The sequence below is a fragment of the Taeniopygia guttata genome, chromosome 5 (genome assembly GCF_048771995.1).
Source record: "Taeniopygia guttata chromosome 5, bTaeGut7.mat, whole genome shotgun sequence".
Taxonomy (NCBI): Eukaryota; Metazoa; Chordata; class Aves; order Passeriformes; family Estrildidae; genus Taeniopygia; species Taeniopygia guttata.
The window spans coordinates 32488989-32511287 of record NC_133030.1 but is presented as its reverse complement, the minus strand read 5'-3'; the positions used below and the strand labels follow the sequence as shown (position 1 = coordinate 32511287).

General features: G+C 43.2%; 3 protein-coding genes across 12 annotated transcripts in view; 2 read left to right on the top strand and 1 right to left on the bottom strand.

Moving 5' to 3' along the window:
* The first annotated feature begins 4949 nt into the window (after positions 1-4949).
* PLEK2 (pleckstrin 2) lies at positions 4950-18146 on the top strand. 4 transcript variants are annotated; one of them, XR_012056356.1, is made up of 10 exons: positions 4950-5111; positions 7765-7929; positions 8855-9036; positions 9774-9865; positions 10197-10384; positions 10898-10999; positions 12373-12456; positions 13920-13998; positions 16783-16869; positions 17032-18146. XR_012056356.1 is itself a non-coding variant. In XM_072930116.1 (9 exons), the coding sequence occupies exons 1-9, from the start codon at positions 5064-5066 to the stop codon at positions 16803-16805; spliced, it is 963 nt and encodes a 320-aa protein (XP_072786217.1). In that variant the 5' UTR covers positions 4950-5063; the 3' UTR covers positions 16806-18146. The 4 variants fall into 4 exon arrangements, 2 of the variants coding, with proteins under 2 accessions (XP_072786217.1, XP_002199458.2); XR_012056355.1 differs by having other exon boundaries at positions 16783-17193; positions 17343-18146; XM_072930116.1 differs by having other exon boundaries at positions 16783-18146.
* Positions 16579-20944, bottom strand: LOC101233692 (galectin-related protein A). Of its 2 annotated transcripts, XM_004174462.6 has the most exons (5): positions 20729-20944; positions 18858-18946; positions 17926-18100; positions 17380-17563; positions 16579-16846 (listed from the first exon to the last, which is right to left on the bottom strand). In XM_004174462.6, exons 1-4 carry the CDS (start codon positions 20750-20752, stop codon positions 17420-17422), a joined length of 432 nt encoding a protein of 143 aa, XP_004174510.5. In that variant the 5' UTR covers positions 20753-20944; the 3' UTR covers positions 16579-16846; positions 17380-17419. The 2 variants fall into 2 exon arrangements, with proteins under 2 accessions (XP_004174510.5, XP_072786218.1); XM_072930117.1 differs by having other exon boundaries at positions 16579-17563.
* A 736-nt stretch (positions 20945-21680) lies between these two features.
* Positions 21681-22299, top strand: part of ZFYVE26 (zinc finger FYVE-type containing 26) — a 49036-nt gene continuing 48417 nt past the window's right edge. For 4 of the 6 annotated variants that reach the window (XM_030274493.4, XM_030274491.4, XM_030274492.4 and 1 more), the window contains exon 1: positions 21684-22105. In XM_030274493.4, coding sequence (XP_030130353.4) covers positions 21915-22105 — 191 coding nt within the window. In that variant the 5' untranslated portion in view covers positions 21684-21914. Of the gene's footprint in view, positions 22106-22299 lie in introns of all 6 variants that reach the window. The other 2 variants (XM_041716667.2, XM_030274490.4) reach the window with 2 other exon arrangements.

The window sequence follows — 22299 nt, the reverse complement described above, 5'->3', positions numbered from 1 at the left end:
TTTATCATCTGCATTTAGGGACCAAGAACTTGAAAACTTTGAAAATAGCTTGTTTCCATTCCAATAAACATAGCTAATAAATGAAAAACTACTTATAGTTGCACTTTGCTCTGATGGGTGAATATAGTAGGAGCTTTAATGAACTTACATAGTTCAAAATGGGCAGCCACTGTCTGTGAGCTCACTGCAACATGACCTTCAGTTCTGCCTACCCTGTAACCCATTTAAACTGAACTGAGATACTGACTCTAAAAAAAACCTGTTTATCTTCTCTGAAGAAGAGAAACAAGATGTGTTTCTAAATTGCAGTTAAAAAAAAAATAAATCCTGTTTTCCTTGTCAGTGGGAATTGAGGGGAAAGAGTTGTGCTTTTTAAGTAACCTTTCCAACTTGCTAGATTTCTAAATAGGTTGGGTTGTTTTTTTTTTGTCACTGTCATGTCCCGTACTGCCTATTTTTTTTCTTAATACTTTGTTACGCTAGAGGGAAAATGCATGAAGAATGAGGCTTTGAGCCTTAACTAGTCATTCTTATGACTAGTATAAACGATCTACTTGCTACATGGTGTTGCCACAAAAGGCATTCTAAAAGGGCATACTTATGCAATGTGTTGCTTGTCCATGCTGGGGTGTCAGAGAAGTTCACGTGTACCCAACTCTGATAGTAATGCAAAGCCAAAAAAGGTAAATAACTTTCAGTCTTTACAGATTGTTGGAAAATACTTGAATGTGCAAATTTGCAAAATGAAGAAAAATATATTTTTAATAGTTTTCTCAAATTGTCTTTTCACCAGCTGTGCCCATTCACTAAAATAGTGATTTGACTTCTGTTAAACACAGTAGGTGGGTACTTGGAGTAAAGAACAAAGTATCTTAAAACTCTGTCACCATGTGGTCTCCATGCCATATAATAACTCTGTCCTGAAGGGATTACAATTAGTGTAATCTGTGAGAGCTGTTTTGGTATGTTAATCGGTGAGCATTGTTTCTGTCAGTAACTTAGAAGTTTGTTAACTTTCTTCAGTAGCTACCAGAACATTTTTAATCAGAGGTGGAATGTGCTGGTGGGTAAAAGTCTGAGTCGGTTCTGGGTGCCTGAAAAATATTACCAAGATGGTGAGGATGATAGCAAAGCAGGTTCAGATAAATACATTCCAATCACTTGTCATCCTGCAGAAAAAAAAAAAAAAAATCAGGCTCTCCCAGTTTGTTCTCTTAAGCCTATTTCAACCAAGAACAAATAAAAGACACAAGACAATGTGATGGATCCTTCTCATGCATTGTAGAAGTGGGAAGGAGGAGGTATAAGATGTATGTTTTGGAGGCCTGTTAGTGAGGGAGTACTGGGGACTTGCTGTACTCCACTACTTAAAGATCTTTAGGAGTGCTGAGCTGATGCCTTGTGTCTCAGCCTGGCTCTTTTCCATTTGTGAAACTGCCTTTTCTTATGACGTAAGGGGGTTTTGTGAATGTCTCTGTTGAGTTTCTAAATCTGGGCATCACATTCCTGCTGTTCATTAGCTACTGTGCTGTTTGCACAACTGTAATCACAAGGCCAACATCTCCACTTACACTTAACATAGTCAGTGGAAGGGAGTGGGACAGGAATACCTGTGGAGAGGGCTCGGCCTGATGTGTTCACTGTAAGGATCTCAGTTTGACTTTCCTACCCCAAATTGATTTTCTAAGATTGACAGCTTGGAAACAGTTTTACTTATAATATCTGGTAGGGACTTAATGCAAAAATCCAATCTGGTCAGGCACAGAGTGTGGTAGCACACAGACCAGTATCCTGTTTCTAATGAGGGAAAACAGTGTTTTCTAAAAGACAGGTGCCCTGCTGTTGTGGTTTGTCTGGTTTTTAATACAGTGAAAATCCTTGCTGTTTTGTCTCTAGTTTTGGTCTACAGGTTTTTTTTTTTAGATGCAGTGGAGCTGGTGTATTGTTCTTCATAGCAGAATCTGCACTTTGATTTTTGAGTGTAGACAGTGAAACAACTGTTTCCAAATACTTCCACCTTTCTGCAGTTAATTTTTAAATTGCTGTTATGTCAATACTTTTGAATACTTGTTGTCTTTCACTTCTATCTAGAAATTCTCATCATGCTTTATTCATCCCTAATCCACTATAGGTACTAATTTGGGAGTGCTGCCCTGGATGGCAAAGTCCTAAGAAGCTGCTTTGAAAACTCTGGTGTCTGTAATGATCCCAGTGCTGTGTGTGACATGATACACGCTGGCCATGGCAGAGCATGGGATGGGGTTTTCCTTTGGGCAGGTTCCCTGAATGAGCTGTGTGAGACTTCTTGAAGGACTGAGTGGGAGGTACCAGCCGGGTCTGCCAGCTGCAACAGCACAGACTGTGCTCAGAGCTGTGGAGGCTGCTCCTCCCTCCCCTGTATCCCTGAGTAGCATCCTGTGGTCTTGAAGGCGGCTCTTTCTGGCCATCCCATTCCAAATTCTACAGCATATAAAGAATTTGGGAGTCACTTTGAAGGCAAGAAAATGTCAAGTACTCAACTGTTCCGTTTTTTTGTTACAATACTACACTGTTGTGGAAAGCACTCTCAAATGGATCGGAGGAAATGGGTACTCTTCTCTTCAGTGAGTTTTAAGGCCCACAGAAGATTTGGTGTCAGGGTCCCTAGGTTTATACAGATCAAAGCATGTCCTTTTCCACCGGAAGAGTTCAATGCCAGAACTTGCATTCCCAGCCCATGCATGAATAGGACAGCTCAGATCTACTGACTCATTTTATACTACCTGACCCTGAAAGATCTGTGTTTACTCAGCCTCAGGGAGCAATACAGGGGCTGTTTTTCAAATTTGATTAACTACAGAATGAGACAGGGAGAAAGGGGTGTGTCTGTCATAAATATCCAAAGTATTGAAGAAATACTTTTGAGTCGAAGTACTGAAGGAAGTGAAGGCTCTATATAAGAAGTAGTTGATACAAAACCTGTCATTTAATGACCAGCTGTAGCAAGGTTTGCTTCACCTTTCACCAGCAGTTTGACAATAGAATTCTTTGTTGCTAATGTTAATTTTGCCAAGATCTGTCTGCAGGGTTGTGGGTGGTCTGCATGCTGGAGAAAAGGAGCTTGTCAGATCTTCAGTGAGGACTGCTTATGGAGCAATTCTGAGATCACTGTCTGAGCGAGAGCCCCCTGCAAGCTTCTACCTGTCCTCCCTAGCATGAAATAGCACCTTGAATAAATTGCCTGCAGTAACAAGCTGAACAATGTGAAGTCAAACCTCAAATACCAAATGGTGGAACACTGTATTCCTGAAGCTGGTTATATAAAGAGTGCATGTCCATGAAATGCATGCACCAGTAATCTCTCTTGTGAACCTGGACTCAAGTTTTCTTTTTTTTTTTTTTTTCCCTCCAGTATAATTCTGATGTACAAAACATGGTGAGCTGATTTTTTTTTCCTGCTGGCTTTATCGGGGGTTTTTTTTCGAAGATTCTGCTTCTGAATACAGCTTTTATCTACAAATATATATGTGTGTATATATACAGAGATGGCAATTTTTTCAATTGTTATTCAATGGTTATTTTTTCAATTAACAAAAAATTTTAGTTAATTTCTGCTTTATTTATTGCTATAATTATATTTTTTAAATTACAAAAATTTCCATTGATAACTTTGAAAATATTACATACCAGCAGCAAAAAGTACTTTTCCAAGTGTTCTGTTGCTGTACTTACTTTAGGTGGACTGAGGAACAAACATACTGGGATATGACTTACTGAGCCTGTTGCCTGGTAGCTGCCTGCCTTTTCCCAAAAGGCAAAAGGTAGGAACTACATCTGCTTTTGAAATCTCAGCCAGCATGTTTTCTCTTTATACAGAATCAGCTTTTCTAACTTCCAGCAGTGTTTAGTCACCCACTGAAGTCTCATGGCCTCTGCAGGACTCTTCTCTGGCTTGTCTCCAGCACAATATTGGTTTCAATTCTTCAGTGTCTTGCTATCCCTAGCCAAAAGATATAAAAATGTATAAAGAAATTGTTTGTTCCTTTTCCTTGGTGCATGAAAGTGTGCCCCTTGATATTAGAGTCACTTTGTCTTACTGACCTCTGGACTCCACATAGCAACGAGTGCTTTTGTTTATTTGCTCTACTCTACCTTGTATTTCTTATCACAGCCCATAGCTCTGCCCACATACATCACCTTCATTTTAGTGAGAGTTGTGGAATGCTGACAGTACAGCAAAGGCTGTTATTTCTGAACAGCAACACTCTCTGAAATAATACTTCGTATTAAACAGATTTGTCGTGGTGGCTAAAGTCTTCAAAAATACAATAAACATCTAAGATTGTATTCAGACACAAAAGGCACTCTGTTTCAAGGCATTCAGGAGGTACAAGAGGTCACTGCAGTGTTCAAGGATCAGGCTTCTTTACTAAAAACCTGCTTATGTAGAGATTTAGGATATTAGGTTGAGAATCTTGGTTTATATACCAAGTGGTCACTGAAAGTAGAGTGGATTCTTAGGTGCTTTGGAGCTTTGGGGAAAAAAAAGATTAGTGAAAAGTTACTGTAAGATTTGTAAAAGTCTTGTAATCATAATATCCTATATGTTACACTCACAAGTTATGCTGATCTGTAGAATTCCTGAGAGATGGGTTTGTTAGATGAGAAATTTTAAGTGGTAGTTGTTTAGTCTGAAGTTTTGAGGAATGTGGTTTTAAAATTCTGCTTCCCTCTCTCATGTAAGAACTGATTTGTCATTTTCTAGCTGCTTTTATTGGCCAGCTCACTCGGTGGTGGTTTTTTTCTTTACTAAATTCTGTGAAATTCTTTCAAGATCCTTTTTAGACATCCCTTTGTTTTACTTCCCCGAGGGCAGGTAATACATCAGAGCCAGCTCGCTGTTTAACTAATGTCTCACAGGTAGGGAGGGAGGAAAAAAAAAAACAGGGGAGGGAGAATGCGTCACGTTGGAGGAGGGGAGCAAGGAAAAATGAGCTTTCTTAAACAAATCATGTGCAGAGGGACAGGCTGCCAGGGCTCAGGCATTCTCGGCGGGGGCTCTGCTCTATTCCCTGCCGGCCACGATGGAGGAAGAAGCTGGAGTGCTGAAGGAGGGCTTCCTCGTCAAACGGGTGAGTGCTGTGCTTCCCCTCCGGGCGGCTCTGCTCCGGCCTGGAGCAGCTCCCGAGCAGGAGCGGAGCGAGCCGAGCTCCCGGCGAGGGACCCCGCGGGGCGCTGGGTGGGAGCGGCTCCTCCTGCTCCCGGGAAAGGAGCTGCTCCAGGTTGGTGCAGGTGCTCCCCGGAGAGCTGCGCGAACTGCAGCTGTCCGCTACCCACCCGCAAGCTTCCCCGTGCTGGCATTCCTGCAGAGGAAGGTGAATTAGCCATCGGGATTACTCAGGTGTTAGAAAGCCAATCCGCCTGCACCCCGCACACACCTCTGCAGGGAGCAGCCCACGGCGGCAGGGGGGACACCACGGGAGGATGGAGAGACAGGAGGAGTTTTGGGTCGGTAAGATAGCTTGTGCCTTCTTCTGTGACATGTCTGTGCAGAGTTTCCCATTCCACATGAGAGAATGGAGAAAAGATTATTCTTTTTGAAGGGGATCAAAGCAATGCAAACTTAAAAATGCTTTTGAAATAACTTATTTTTTCCAATCTCCTCAAGCAGTGCTGTTAGAAAATTCTAGCCAAAATGTGGTGAAAAGATTTCAACCTTCCCAATACTTCTCCCTATAGGACCAAGTCAATCATTGCTGGAACACAAGGAGGCAAATCAGCACGGGGCATAAACTGCTTTTAGTACCAAGAACCTGTCTCAATGATTAATATGGCCCTTGATTTCCTAGAAAAAAATGTGATTGAGAGGTTTGTTCAAAGCTTTGCCACGCCTAGGGAAATGCTTTTGTGCAGTACGTGGCAGTGTTTCTGGTGCTAACATGAAGGTAATCCTGGTCAGGAGTTTTCCTGGCAGGGCTCCCAGCCAATTGGCCGGCCAGATACTGGCCATATGGAGTTCTGTGTGGAAAAGGGGCTATTCTCCTTCCTGCCTTCTGCAGCAAGGGCAGAGCAGTCCCCGCTCCCAGTCTCCTCTCTGGGCTACAGCTGTACTTTTTGGCTCTTAAGTGACTACTGAATTCAAATGGGCACCAAGTGTGTGAGAGGAATAGGTTACTGGCAGCACACAGAGCTGTGACTGCCAGTCTGTACAACATCACCCAAATACGCAGCTTGACAGGAAGGAGAGCACAAAGAGGATGACTAGAGGAAACTGAGGGACAAGGGAACCAGGGATCCACAGAGAAAAAAGGAGAAAGGGATGGGATGGGATGGGATGGGATGGGATGGGATGGGATGGGATGGGATGGGATGGGATGGGATGGGATGGGATGGGATGGGATGGGATGGGATGGGATGGGATGGGATGGGATGGGATGGGATGGGATGGGATGGGATGGGATGGGATGGGATGGGATGGGATGGGATGGGATGGGATGGGATGGGAGAATTATGGAAGAACAATGGAAAAATTATGTACTGTAATGCATTATATATACAAAATGAATGTGTGAAATTAGGTAAAGATAAATAAAAAAAGGTAAGGCGATCTCCTGAGAAAAGAGAACATTTTCTAGAAGGAAAGAATAAAGCCATAGCAAAGAACATACAGGAAAAATGGCCAAGTAACTTTAGAACAAGTGAAAAAAAAAATAAGAAACACAAAGGGAAGGAAAGAACAAACATGAGATAAATAAATTGTATTTAGTATGGACTAGAAAACAGTGGCTCTACAGTGCTCTGGATTTAAAAGACTCATTACTCCACCTTTACTTGGAGATTGCTGGGCTTCCCCTTTATTTACAGAGAACTAACAAGCTTTGATTCATGCCACAACTGGACCTTACATGTTTCTTTCTTCAAGCCATGCCCACCCTCTCCCAGGTGTCAGAGCTTCCTTTACCCCCTGCTTTGCCTGCTGGCTGTAACGCTCCGTCCCCCGTAGAAACACAAGTCAGCTTCTTACACAGCAAAGCTGGACCAGACATCATCAGACAGGACTAAGCCTGCCAGTGCCAGCCCTCACTGGCTTTGCTGTCCTTTAACTAGACTGAAGAGAGCTGGGGGCTGTTTACAGAGGAAAATTAGGAGGATTTGTCTGTATTATATAATCCATGAGGCATTCAACAGCAGCCTTCATTCAGTCTTTTGTCATCAAAAAGCATATTTCCTTTACAGGAAACAGTAGCACAGGGAATATTTTAGCCCAGCAGATTACAGGCAGGTGGGATTGAAATGAATTTCTCATTAGCAGTAAGTGGGGGATGTAAGGAAAAGCCAATTCACCCAGCAAAGTGCTTGCAAAACCACTTGGCACCTAGAGGCTTATCAAAATGAAAAAGACACCACCCAGGGTCACCAGAGAGGAGGAGATGGCTGCCAAGAGCCCTCACACATTTTGGATTTAGCCCTGTTTCTGCCTGTGCTGTCAGCAGACAGGTGTGCACTTACATCAGCACTTTGGGATAGTTCATGTGAGCTTTTACAAGAAACAATTTGTGCCAGCAAAGTTCTCCAGGCTGAAGAAAGAGCACAGCACTTTTATATTTCTATATGATTTTATAGTAATGGAGCTTTGCTATTTTGTTACTTAAAATGTGTATTTCAGGGAGAACAGGACTCACAATGACTTGTTGTGTTTCTTTTCATACAAGAAGCCAAGAAGAAAATATGGTCATTTCTCAATGCTTGTGTTACAATCAGCTGTGTGGATTTCTTCCCCTCCAGGGACATGTTGTTCGTAACTGGAAAGTGAGATGGTTTGTCCTGCTTCAGGATAAGTTGCTGTATTACAAAATTGAAGGAGGAAAGAAGGAGCCTACTCCAAAGGGCAGAATCCTTTTGGATGGCTGCACTATTACTTGTCCGTGCCTGGAATATGAGAACAGACCGGTATGACTGGAAAAATGTATCTCTTCTCTATGTCACTCATTTTCTAACTTCTTCCTATATTTTCCTCTCCTCCTGGCTTCTTTGATTACTGCACCCATACCACTGGGGTGCTTCCAGAATTAGGCCCAGCCAAAAGCAAGATGCCTCTAGCAGTATAACCGAGACAAGCACTGAATCCCTCCTTGTGTCTCTTCCCTGTGCCCAAATGTAAGTCAGCTATTAACAAAAAAACAATCCCAACCACTACTCCTGTACCACACAGTGAAGAGAAAAAAATGTAAGTGCATCAGCCCAACAGTGTGTGGAGAGAGGACATGAACAACCCAATAGAACCTGAGGAGGGTGGGGGAAAATGGAAATATTACCTGTGGTAGTTGTCTTTATATCAGGTATTGTCTTTATAAAAGCCTGGATATCCATGGGGTGCTCCCAGACAGCCAGATCAGAATCATTTTTCCTTCACCAATGAGATATTGCTGCTGTATAAAGTTTTCAGCAAGAGGACTCTGGAAGAAAATGTTCCTCCTGTGTTTTTCTGCTCTCCTATGGGTAGCAGCAATGCAGATTTCTTCTGTGGGGAGTATCTGTGTGGTCTGCTCTCTTCTAAGTACCAGGAGCTCCATGCATGTAAACCATGTTTATGACTGAAACCCCAAGGATCTGAGGAGGACAGAAGAGCCAACAACCCCCCCACCCCAAAAAAAAAAAAAAAAAAAAAAAAAAACCAAACACAAACAAACAAAAATCCTCACCAAAACCAATCCAGATTTGTGCCCACCATCCTTCTGAACAAGAATTGCTCTGAACTGCTTGGGTGGGATGCACTTTCAGACTTATTTGTATCACTTGGGCCAGGCTAAAAAAAGCAAAATGCAAGATGAGCGAAATAACTAAATTATCTTATTGCTTTGTCCTTTCTCCACAGCTACTCATCAAACTAAAGACAAAAACCAATACAGACTATTTCCTTGAATGTTGCTCCAGGGAGGAACGTGACTCTTGGGCTTTGGACATCACTGGAGCTATTCATGCTGGTCATCCAGTACAGGTACAAGAACTTCACAGAATGAAGAATTCTTTCAAACTGCTAGAAAATATCAGCCTCCAGTAAGTGTATATGATCTGTTCTTCTGTTGTTGCTGTAGTTTGCGAAGTGCCTGGATAAGCAGGCAGTTGATGGATGGGGAGGGTCAAGGGAAGCTCCTTTCTGCACAGATTTGCTCCTCTGTGGCCAGGAACCTCTGAACTGGCTGCCCTGTCCTAGGTTTGCACATACTTTAGCCAGGGAATGCACTTTTTCCTGACCATCATCTTTTGGGAGTATATGGGTTCTGCACAGGACCTCACTGCTGGCTTGAATACCTTCCCTAGTCAGGTGCAAATGTTCTCACAGGGGAGATGGATTACCTCAAAAGATGTAACATCAGAGAAGCACTGGGTAGTGGCTTTGTGCCCTGCTGCTGAGTTTTCAAAGGTGATATCTAGAATCTGGACTAGGATTTTTAGGGTGCATCATCTTAAATAAGAGGAAATGGAGACTGATTAAGAAACAAAAGAATTACATTAATTTGATTTTATTGAACAGGTAAATTGGGCTGACTGTAGATCAGTTTGCAGTGCTCTGAATTGAAAGATACTTTGTGAGGCATCTTGTTTAATGCTGCTATCGGGAAAATAAAGTTTTCCTGGAATGTAGTTGGTACAGTGCTTCTGGGGGAGTACCTAGAATACTTCTCATCCTTATGTGGGTAATCATGAGGACATCCCTGGCACTGACAAAAGTATACAGCTATTTCTGCTAGTCTCTCTCATCTGCTGATGTTGTGCTGTGTTCTCATTTGCAGCAATATAGTGGAGAGAATGTATGACAGCAGCACTGGAATTAAGCTGACCCGCAATTTGGATCAAGGCAACAGATATAAAGAGACCTTCACAGGTACATCTGGCAGGCAAAGAGCCACCTCACATCTGATATGCCACATTGCAGGGACAAGGGAGCTACTGTACTGCCTTAATAGTGAGATAAGCTCTGGCCCACTGGAACCTGGCATTGCAGCCAAGCTCTCCAACACCTTTCTTTCTTGCTCTCTGGATGTATGGAAGCACACTTAGAACCTCAGACTTCTGGTCAACTTTGCACTTCTCTGAAAATCTTTGGGATGGCGCCAAAATGTTTCTGCAAGTGAAAACCTGTGTGGTAGGAGACCATCTGCCTTCCCTCAGAAGAGCACACTGTCTTGGTATGAGAGCTGCCTTTCTTCCTGCAGGTTCCGCCCTGGTGGACTGGCTCATCTCCAACGGCTTTGCTGTATCACGATTCGAGGCCGTCACCTTGGCATCCATGCTGATGGATGAGAACTTCATCAGGCCCGTGGGAGTCCGCAGCACTGAGGCCACGCGCTCCAGCGACCTCTCGGAGAAGTTTCTCGACGACTCCACCGCACTCTACATGTTTGTGAGTGATGCAGCTCCCCACACAGGCACCTCCTCTGGCCCTCATCACACACTTGGTTTGGGGTATAGGTGCACAGCATGCAACCAAAGCAAATGTGCAGGCTGAGAAAGTAAATGCAGAAGAGCAGCTCTAGTCTTTTAGTAGTACTAACACTGGGACTTTTGCTGGAGCCAAATAGCTACATGGATATGGAGGGATCTACAAATTACATAATTAGGCACGAAAGGAGGTGTATCCTGGAGTGTAGTGCTGTGTCTGCATGTATTAGAGGCAGTGCTGTAGTTGTGCTACAGCTCAAGGCCACAGCACTTATACCCAGCATGTACAGATTTCCAGCTGTAATTTGTTGCCTGTGAGTCTTGTTCCTACAAGGCTGAGCAGCAGAGCTATGGAGTAGAATTTACTCAGGAAATATAAGCTAAAAACAGCTAAGGAAAATAAAATGGGGGGGAAAAGCAGAATTTTGTACTTAAATGTCTGTTTAGATTAAAAATGTCTTTTCCCTATTTGCAGGCTGAGAGCAGTAAGAAAAATACTAGTTCCAAGGAAGAGGTTCCTTTTAACATCTCTGAATTAAGTGGCACAATTGTGAAGCAAGGATTCTTAGTGAAACAGGTAAGCACAGTCTTGGAACCTGCCTCGGGAGACAAGAAAAAGTACAGCTCTTAGGGTTTCTTAGAGAGTAAATGTGACTTATACAGTGATGGCTGCACAGATGTGCCTAGCAGAACTAACTTGCCTGAGCGTATATAAGGCATTGCAGTTAAAAGTATCCAGTTATAAAGAAGTGAACTATGGAACTTGCTCAGACGGGATTAACTGGATATTGTGTACATATTGAGCATATACTGAAAGGTACAAAACAGCATCAAAAGCAGAAGTACCACACAAACTCCAAATCCTACCAGAGGTGTTACATCTATTTCCACGCAGAGCCACCGTTCCGTTGGTTTAACCTATCCCATCCAGGTAGTGTGAACAGTGAGGATGTGTTGCTGGCCACAGACAAATTTCAAAGCTGAGTGTCTTGACCTTTGTATGAAGTGGACATTTACCTGTGAGCAGTCATCGTGTACTCATGGGTGCTTTGGGGGTAGTGAAACTTATTTTTTTGGGCACAAGTACCTGTTGGCAATAACTGTTCCAAGATCTGACCCTTGGTCTGCAAGATGTAGTTTCCAATGCTTGCTATGAACAAGATGAGGGTCAATCACTCTTTCAAAGCGTAACATAGCCACCTGCAAATGGAATCGTACCTGCAGTGCATGGCCACACCCTTACTCTGAAGTGTAAGAGTCCCAGCCTTAGTGTTGTGCAAACACTAAGGGGGGCCCCAGAGCTCCAACCTTAGTGTTGTGCAAACTGGATCACCAGATGCTTCCCAACTCTCCCTCTTCCAGCTGCCAGGGTGCCATGAGGGTTGGCAGGGCGTTGCAGGATCCCCACAGGCTGGCAGTGTCAACACAGGACACGAGAGCTGCCCAGGAGCTTCTGCCCATGGGCAGTGGCAGCCAGGGACAGCCCCAGAGCCCCAGCCCCGGGCTGGCCCTGAGCCCAGCACCAAACCTCCAGGAGAGGGATGCTCCCAGAGCCTGGCATAGGCCTGGCAGCAGTGAGAGGGCTGCAGTGAAAGAGTTAAGAGCTGCCATAGGACCTGACAGAAGCCCTTTGGAGCACACACAGCATGGGGTTTTAATCTGAAACTCACATTTAATCTGAAATGAAAAGCAGGACTGAGGGATATAACCATTTTTTCCTGTCACTATGCTTTCTTAGTTCTCTGCACAGGGAAGGAAGAGATGAAGGAATTGTCAAAGTATGAAGAAGAAAGATAAGAAGAAGATCATGGGAATTAACAAGATGTTAGGAATTATTTTTATCTGTTGGGTCCAGAACCTCTTTTTTTGGTACTTATTTATGTCTCCCCTACAGCCTGTTAGTAAATGGTCATTTCAGGAGGTAGCAATTTTAATTCTTCTATTTTTCAGGGTCACAAGAGGAAAAACTGGAAGGTGAGAAAATTTGTTTTGAGAGCTGATCCTGCTTTTTTGCACTACTATGATCCCACCAAGGTACGTGAGTCAGAAGTTACCATCTGTGGCAAGCACAATTCTCTCCCTCTCAGGATTTTTCATAGAGGTGCACAGAGAGAAATGAAAGAGAAAACAATTTCTATTTCTGCTCCTTGTTTTTCCTATGTGGAATGTGTTTGGAGAATTGTTTACCTGGAGTGAGTGCTTGACTGGATTATGGTGAGGATTGTTTGAGCCTGATGGCCAATCCAATCCACCTGTGTCTGGACTCGAGCGAGAGGGTCACGAGTTGTGTTAGAGTCAGAGAAAGTAGGATGTAGTTTTAGTATCCTCCTTTTATATAGCATATTAATGTATTTTAGCATAGTTATAATAAAGAAATAATTCAGCCTTCTGGATTGAGTCAGACATCGTAATTTCTTCCCATTGGGTTTGCCTGCATTTACAATTACCATCCCCAGAAATACTTTTAGAAACATAAACATTATAGTGATGATACAGTTATGCTGTAAATGTTCCTATCACTCTGGGTTTCTCTATCTTTTTTTAGGAATTAGACCTTTCTGACCTTAGTTGTCCTTGTAGGATTTTGTATCCCTGTATCTTCTGTCCTTTTTCCCAGTGAGATTCCTTTTCCTTAGCCAAGCAGCAGCAGTCTTCTTGGGATTGGTCCCTGGCTGTACTCTCGCAGTCTGGGACCATGGTCCTGCAGGGTTTTTTCCCTGGGTTGTGATCTTTCTGGGCTGAAATCCCACCATTTGAGGATCATACTGATACTGGGATTTTTTACATCCTTTTTCCAGCATTGAATAGGGTCTTCTTAATGCCAAAGTATTTATAGGAATTTCTACTACTCAGTTTTAAACTTTCTCATCAAAAGTAGAATTAATGTTCATGAACATAATAATCAATGTGAGCAACTCAGATACTTAGGGTACCACAAAGCCAAACAGGATTGCAAGAAGAACATATATAGAAATGCTTTATGTGACTAGAAACAACATACTTAGAGCTTATGGAGCCAGTTCATTTTTTGTTTCCTGTTCCTTCGTGTTTCTTTTTTCATTGCAAATTATCCCTGTAAGGCTATAAGCTGAAACTGTGGAACCTGAAGACGAGAAACAAGAGTGCCAGCCACCTAGGGAAAAGAGCCAGATTTTTGTCATACAGTCTCAGTGAAAAGCAGCAAGCTAAATACTTACTGAAATATATATAATTCAGTATGTTCTTATTGATAAAACCACACATACGTTTGAAGTGTGATTGCCTACCCTCGTGCTTTTAACTGATCTACACCATGCCCAGCTACATCAGAGAAACATCTGGGACTGAAAAAATATATTAATGCCTTTAACTACATGTTCTAATTGATTTCTCTTGTGACATAGATATCTCATGCCTGGAAAAACTGGCATTATGTCTCCAGCTTCATAAAAGTAATGCATGTGCTCTGGGAAATGATGATATTTTCCAGCTATGCCCTGTTTCCTTTTTCTTTGCAGGAAGATAACAAGCCAGTAGGTGGATTCTCTCTTCGTGGCTGTCTTGTCTCAGCTCTGGAGGACAATGGAGTCCCAGCAGGTGAGCACAAGCCTCTAAACTTTCATACATTTATATGTATGCCATAGCAATACAGTCTTTGTGTATGAGTTTGTAGATGTGCCTGCTTGTATGCACAAGTGGGCTGACTTTCCATTTCCCTTTGCAAGCAAGGGAAGAGGCATGTTACAAATCCCTGTACTGCCAGGTGGTCCACACCAAAGGGGACTGTTTTTTTTTTAGTGCTATTTCTACATGCCTTGGGAGTTCTCTTTATATGGGCTTTTCTTAGTCATATGACCTCTGAGACAGTCCTAAGACTGATTAATATTCCAGAGTTAACAGACAAAGAGAAAACACATTCTTTTTGGGTGTTGTATGCCTCCAAGTCTTGAGGCATCCTCTGATGCCATCCATTTCCTTGTCCTCTCAACTTATGCTATTACCTTTTCCTTTCTGACCTGCTAGAACCCAAATGCAGGGAGACATAAAGACAGCAATAAAAAACAGTTCTGTTGGAGCATAGGCTTAACTCAGGCATTTGTCTAGAGCTTCAGCCTCATAGGCAAGTGTTTCTGCTATTAAAGCAATTTATTTTATGACAGTAAGCACAATGCGTAGATATCAAATACAGAACATCTTTCTAAAGAGAAGGTCTGAAAAAGCTTTCTTCTGGGGGCAGGGGCACATGATGAACAATAGAGATCCTTGCTAAGAGGAACCTAGCTATGGGCAGGAGAAAATCTAATCTACTGTGCAAAATAGTAGGGGATCATTATTCCACTGTATAACTCAAGTATTAGTCTCCATCTAAACAGAGAACATTTTAGCTATGTTGTAGAGTGCACAGTAGTTCATACAATTTATGTTAAGAATGTCTATACTATATTTTCATAGAATCGTAGAATCAACAAATGTTTGGGTTAGAAGAGACCCCAAATATCATTTAGTTTCCATCCCCCTGCCACAGACAGGGTCAACTTCCACTTAACCTGTTTACTCAAAGCCCTATCCAACCTGGCCTTGAACACTTCCAGAGGTTTTGAAGAGGGAAATCAGACACAAAAGTTCTTGATGTCTTCTCCATAATAAAAAAAGAAAGATTTGATTCCCTCATTCACAAAATTCAAATTCTTCCCTATGAACCTTCACATCTGCCAGAAAGATTTTCTCTGTGCACTCTCCTGATCTGTCGGGTTTTTTTTCTCTGCAGGAGTGAAGGGCAATGTGCAAGGCAACCTTTTCAAAATCATTACCAAAAATGACATTCATTATTACATCCAGGCCAGCTCCAAGGCAGAGAGAGTGCAGTGGATTGAGGCAATCAAACCGCTGACATGAGTAATGCGGACTCCGTGCCAAATGACAAACTACATTTATGACCAACTTCCTGCTCTCATTGTCTGGGAGTGTTGTTTTTCCTTTGATAGTCAATGTTCATTATTTGAATCACCATAGCACCTACCAGTTCCTGGCAGACCATGCAGACCAAATCAAGTAGATCCAGAATAATTCCCTCCTCCTTGAATTTACCATCTAACCAAGGGACAAAAACAGGTGGATACAGACAAATGGGGCTTTACTAAGAAACGATGAGATATTCCAAGATGGAAGGAAAGGATCTTTTATACAAGTATTTAGTCTATGTCTGACAGATCCATGTTGTGCTTTATCTTAAAGCAGAATTGTCTTGTTCCTTTCCCCTTTATAAAGGGGCTCATAAACTTATCTAGTTAAGACTGAAATGTATAAATCATGAAAGGTGCTGGTGTCTGAGGCTGCCTTTCTTGGCGTACCACATGAATCTTGTGCTAAGCCACAACCCAGCTGCCAGGATAATATGCATTGCAAAACAAACAAGGGGTCTGTCTGTCCATCCATCTGCTCTGCTATTTAGTTCTCTGTTAGACTGGAAAAGAACAAAGGATTTTGCTCCTCACCCATATAGATTACTCTTATGCTGGTAATGTCCCACGTCAGAACAGGATCCTGAGTATTAAATCAAAACAGTGGAAGTTCCAGACAATTTCTGGTATTGAATATGTTGGAAGAAATTCCTCAGCCATAAAAGCAAGACTTTTCCTTCTGATAATTACCATAAGTCCATTTATGTTGGAGCACCATTTGGACAGAGAATTACAGTAGCAGTCCTCACTATTGCTTTTTCTATCTCAAGTCATTATTGTTTTCCATTATTTGTCTACTATACTTGTATTTGATATCATCAAATAAAAAAAAATAGTGCATTTGAATATCCTGTGCTATTTAGAGATGTGATTTTTCTCAGAGGTCTGCTTGAATATATGAAAAATAATGGTTTACTACACTATAATTTTAGATTTATATAAAAACTGAGACACCAGAGAGTAAAATGGAATGTAGGAAATTCTTCAAATACCCAATCAGCCTTCTGGATACACTGTTTTCATAAAAAGTCTTGTTTTATCTGAGTACCTGTATCTGACAGCCAGATTCTGCACAGCCTTTAAAAAGGCAGCATGCTCTATATCTTCTCTGAAGTCATAGAGGAATTTGATAACCCTCTATCCACAGATTCATTTCTGTATAGATGTTTTGTTCTCTTAGTTGTGTACTGAAGTCCTTTCATCACCAAAGGCAGAACATGATACATGCTTATTTATTAGAATAGCCATGCATTTAGGATTTTCCTCAGAAGGTAGAACAACGAAATAACAGCATAACACTTACACGCATTCAAATATTTAAGAGAGCTCGTAAAGAAGTTTGCCAACAAAGGTGCAGTTTTAATTATATGCAAGAACAAGAATGGGCAGTGCAGTTTCAGCTGCAGATACCATTTCCTAGGGCTGGTCCAGAGAAGACTGTGAAATCCACAGCTGTCAAAACCTTTCAATTCTGGAAGAGCTGCCTGGAAGAGACAGGGTAAGGCAGGTAAGGCATTTATTGCTCTCTGCTGGGAGGCACAGATGCTTTTGTGCTGACTGAGCAGAGCTTCCAGAAAAAGCAGTTCTCTCCTGATAATGTGAGCCTTGCTGGGGCCCATCAGACACCCTTATGCATTTATAAGAAAATCTCCTGCTTCTCATTTCTCAGACCCACCACCTGCATAATGCCCAGTTCTAGTCACAAGACTAACAACAGCCACCCACCACAGAGGGCTGAGCTCTGCCACCTGGTATGCCCGAGGGGGTAAGGAGCCAAAAGGATGTGAGATACTGCATAACATCATAAATCTTGCCGTTTGGGAGGCCAGAAGTGTATCTCAGCAAAGGCTTTGAGATTTATCAACACCAGCCATAGGTCTGCAATTGTTGTGAGTGTTTATGGGGGGAAAAAAAGTGTGTATCTCAAACACATCAGTGAATTAAAATGATACAGTTCCCACTCTTCAGAATCAGCCAGAGGAAAAAGACAAAACATGTCTGAGACAAGAGACAGTACGTTTTCCTCAGTCCTCTGGTGATATCCTGGTATCCTTTTTTCAAGCCACTTTGGTAAGCTTGACATCCCCTGAGATCCGCAAAGCTTTCACCAAGCTCAGAGGCTGAATGCGGTGAGTGAAGTCACAGAGCTGCCGTCCATCGAGCAAAACTCGTATTTGCTGGTGTTCACATAAGAGCTCCATCTGCAGTGGAAAAGGACAGAGAAGGGTGCTAGAGATTAGCAGCTGGGCTGATTTCAACAGCATGGACTTAGAACTAAATGTTATGGGGACAGTGAAGCACAAAGTCTACCAGTTCTTCTGAAATGCCCCTAATAAATAACCTATCCTCTTCTGAAATGATACTGCAAATCTCCACTGGGTACTCGCTATGATTAGAGAAAGGGATGCCTCTTTCCCATCAGGGCTTGAACTGTCGCTGTCTGTGCCACACTAGACTAGTTAACCTGGCAATGTCAGTGGCTGGCTGTTTGTGGTCATATACATAGACTTCAGCTTTTTTCCCCTCCTTTTCTCTACCCTATTCATAGTACCTGAAAAATTACCTTGAAAGTGTCGCCTGCAGTAAATGGGAAGTAGGGAATAGTCTTCTCTTCTCTTCCCCATTTCCCAGCAATTCGTGCATTTCGGGTGATGGATTTCTCACTGAAGTTAACTGTAAATAACAGCCCGACATCTTTGTTGGCATCCACTGGATCACACAGCAGAGTCACTGAAAAGCTGAAAAAAGATCTATTAAATGACTGGAACTTTCAGAAATGTGAAAGGACATGGTGAACATGGCAGATGCTTGTAGAGACTAGAGATAGCTGTTGGTTTAACATCAGACTGAAACACAGGGCTTCTACAGGCTCAGAAGCTGGAGAAAGGGATGAGACCCAGCTGGTCTTTGTTTCCTGCCCCAGTATCCAGTAGAATGCTAGTGATTTCTGATGTTGCTTTCCCTCTGTCTTGACTGAAATCAAACCCTTCAACATGTAGTCATTTGTGTCCTAAAAGAAACCTTGGCATACTCTTTACCAGTGGAAGCAGTGGAGCTGATAGCTGTAGATGCAAAAAAGGCGCAATGATGAGCATAGTTGCTGTTATCCAGGTAAAAGACAGCAATGAACCTCCAGCTCCTGTGCCAAAACTGGTTTTTAAATGGTGTTGATTCCAGCCCCCACAGACAACCAAGATTCAGGTTGAGAATTGCACCTTTTCCTGAAGGAGAAATGCCACTTCTGTGTTCCCTCCAGTTCACAGTAGATAAGGGCAAGGAGTAGAAAATCTTGTCAGGGCAGTCAGAAAGGCTGAACAATTAACTCCTCCCTCCTTTTAATCTTAGTCTGAGTGCAGGAAAATTAAATAAGGCCATAAATTGTTAATTTATTTGACTTCCTTCAAGGAGCACATACCTCCAAGAAAAGTGTCTGATTTAGAAGAAAGGTAGGAGCATGTAAAACAGGGTGAAACCCCCAGCAGTCCCTTCACCTACCTCTTGGGTTTGGAATGTACCATGCCTATGACTGTGAGTTTCATGGTTGGTCTCAGGCCACCTTTAATTTCACCAACATACTGCTCCACCTGCAGGGAACAGTGAAAATGGCTTCAGTGGGTCATGCTGTGGGTAAACCAGGTTTAACGGCTGCTTTGATCACCTGATATGACTTGGGTTTATTTTTGTATGTACAAAAGGACTTCAACGTGTTTCCAGCTCAAAGTACTTCTTGCACTCTGATGACACAATAAATCTGGTAAGAGCACTCCAGTTGCTCTGGTTGCAGCAGGTGAGAAGCTTTGTGGCAGCATGATGTATGGTGCAGACTCTGCTTGAACCTACTCTGTCCTGCCACCTCAAATTTGCTACAAGATTTTGGTGGGCTAACTTGGCACCATCAGGCCTTACAGCAGGCCAGGCAGCCTCTGTCCTCCATGTAGATGCTGCCCTGCCATTGCATGTTGACCACATCCTCACGGTCAATCCCAGTCCTCTTGTGACAGTGCCTTTGAAAAGTCACACTTTTTCAGAGGCAAAAAATGTTGTCTTGCTTTTGTCCTGTTCACAGAGACCTGTAGTTGCAAGCTGTACCCAAAGATCTGAGCTACATTTGCTTTTTCTAAGCAATTCTCTAACAGCTTTGATGGTCATTGGAGGAACTAATACAGGCCATAGCTGACATGGAAATATTATAGAGACCTTGGAAACAATTGATAGGGATGTTCTGAGGCTTCATTTTCAGAAATGGTTTTAAAATGGAAATGTCAGAATACTACAGTGCAGCATGTAATCACTCCCCATGCAGATTCACTTAGAAAGAAGCTGCTATAAAACACTAAATGTTACTAGCAACTTGCGTAACACTGATAATATTCCAAGGCAATGCACAACAGACCCTGTTTGAGATAAAAAAGAGCTTTATCATTCCAGTGTTCCAAGGTAAAAATTCAGACAGTTTTGCTAGAAGACCTGCACAATATATGCACACAAATTCAAGATAAAAAAATGTTTTGCCTGTACCTCATTTCCTAATTTTATTATACTAGTTGTGTCTTCTGCTAAGAGGACCTTATACAATTTATTTTCCCACTTGGATATTTACATCCAGCTACCTTTAGAGTTTCACAGATATATTAATAAACCTCTAATTCCTAACAAGGTCAATATTGGAAGAATAATTTTAAAATTTACCTTCAAAAATGACAGTGGTACTACTAATTGCTAATGATGTAAATTTACTCTTGCAGGAGTTGTACAGGTGACTCCAGCAAGGATGTTTTAAACTTTGTAACAAAAGAAATGCATCAAGCACTTGATATGTCTTACATAAGGAAACGGCTTGTCAAGTAAAGAATCTGACTATAGGAAGATACTTTAAACTGGATAAAGCAATTAGAAACAGGTAATAAACATAAAATATCTCGGGATAAATGAAGTTCATGCTCACTGAGGTCTCATGTCCCACTAAACCTTCTTCCTTGCCTAGAGACAAGATACAAAATACTACCCCAAATTTAAAATGCACATTGAGAAATTGTGCAGAGGTGCACCATAATAAGTATCATCACTAAAGGCACAGGATATCAGAACTGAATAGAACAAATTGTGACCACATGGTCTCAAGAGTTATAGTTCATCCAGGACAGCTGAAGAAAATTTGGAGGCGTGATTGCCCCACACACCATTTATCTGTGGACACCTAGTTAACATACAGGTGAGAAATACTCGGGAAGATGAAGGAAGTAATGGTAGAAACTCCTGCAAACTTCTTGCAGAGTTTATGGGTGGGTCCCACCATATGCATGTGGGCACAGCTCCCATCCCGTATTTTCCATTCAGGAGTGCTGGGGACCGATTCGGTCACTTACTTTGGCACACCTCTCCTCTGTCATCACCGCTCTCCCTCTTACACTTGCCTCGCCGCTGCAGTCCCCGGAGGAGTTTTTGTTTTGCGTGTCAGGACAAAAGCAAACAAAAAGCCCAGAATAAAGGGAGGATGTTGAGGGGGGTCTTATCTCTGCCGAACACTGGCTGGACACCACCCGGCCCAGCAGCTGAGTCACTCCCTCTGCGCCTGGTCCCTGCGGGGAGGGCTCGCAAGGAGCGCCCGCCGAGCGGAGCTGGAGCTGTGCCCGCACATTGCACACAGGTATTGGAAATTACTTCATTTTCAATACCTGGGGGAGTGTGCACAACCCACTCGTAAGATACTCTACTACATACGCATACTCCTATATCCAATACATACAAACCCCACGTCATTTATTTATTGATACCAACTCTCTCCTCTCTCAAATGCATAACTACGTATGTGTGTATATATATATATATATTTATATACAATTTACAGCCTTGTATATGCACCTACATGTAGGTCTGTACATCCTATATATATATATGTATATATATATATATATGTGTGTGTGTGTGTGTAATTATATCTATATTTGTAGATATATGCATAGGGGTGTATGTATACATGTATATGTATGTATATGTGTACCAGGGTGAAGTATATGAACAGGATCATACAGCTATGGGTACATATACTCGCACACACACATGTAGCGCTGTACGTACAACTCTGCGGCTGTATGTGGGTGTATTTACGAGCACACCCTCACCCACATCCGGCCGCACCGACCCCGCCCCTCACGGCCCCGCGTTCGCACAGGGGGCGGAGCTCCGAGCGGGAGCCAATCAGAGCCTCGCGAGGCACGAGCAAGGGGCGGGGCCGATATGTGTGAGCGGGGACGGACTGTGGTCGGTGGGGGCGGGGCTTGTTCTGCCCGGGCTCTGGCGGCGGCGTCAGGCGCCCCAAACAAACATGGCGCTTTATTTACATTCCACCCAGGCTCGGCCAATGGGCGGGCGCCTTGCCCGCGTGCCGGGCCGGCGGCGCGGTCAGCTGAGGCGGCGTCCAAGATGGCGGCGGCGCGGGGCGGCGGTGCCGGGGCGGAGCTGTAGAGCCCAGCGCGCCGTGCCCCGCCAGGGAGCGCGGCATCGCCCTCGCGTGTGTCACCCCGCCCCGGGTCACCCCGTCGTCCCGGGAAGATGTATTCCTTTGGGAACGAAGAAGCGGATTCTCTGGAGCGTCTTTTCGGGTTTTTCTGTGCGTGCGTACGGCGCGGGCACTGGGAGTTCGCACAGGCCTGCCTGCCCCAGCTGAGCCGGTGGCATGGGGACGGCCCCGGGAAGGTGGAGGCAATTCTTCAGGCTCTTGTAGCTTGTCCCGTGCGGGTAAGGTAAGTAAGGTACTGCTCTGGGTCCGTAGACTTGAATGTGAAATGGGGAGGAGCAATTGGCTTAGTGCTGGCTGTGGGAGGCAGGTAGAATCAGGGAAGTAGCACTTAAGTGCTGAGGTGTCTTGTGATGCTGTTCTCTGAACTTTGATGTCTTATCACTGACCAAGAGCTTAGCAAGCTGCCCATCCCACCGG

Coding starts and splice junctions, on each gene's coding strand:
- PLEK2 (XM_002199422.7), top strand. CDS start 5,064: ATGGAGGAAGAAGCTGGAGTGCTGAAGGAGGGCTTCCTCGTCAAACGG. Junction 7,930..8,854: donor TGGAATATGAGAACAGACCG/GTATGACTGGAA, acceptor CTTTCTCCACAG/CTACTCATCAAACTAAAGAC. Junction 10,385..10,897: donor CCACCGCACTCTACATGTTT/GTGAGTGATGCA, acceptor CCCTATTTGCAG/GCTGAGAGCAGTAAGAAAAA.
- LOC101233692 (XM_072930117.1), bottom strand. CDS start 20,752: ATGACAGAGGAGAGGTGTGCCAAA. Junction 18,947..20,728: donor CAGAGGAGAGGTGTGCCAAA/GTAAGTGACCGA, acceptor TGTTCCCTGCAG/GTGGAGCAGTATGTTGGTGA. Junction 17,564..17,925: donor CTGCAGGCGACACTTTCAAG/GTAATTTTTCAG, acceptor TTTCCACTGCAG/ATGGAGCTCTTATGTGAACA.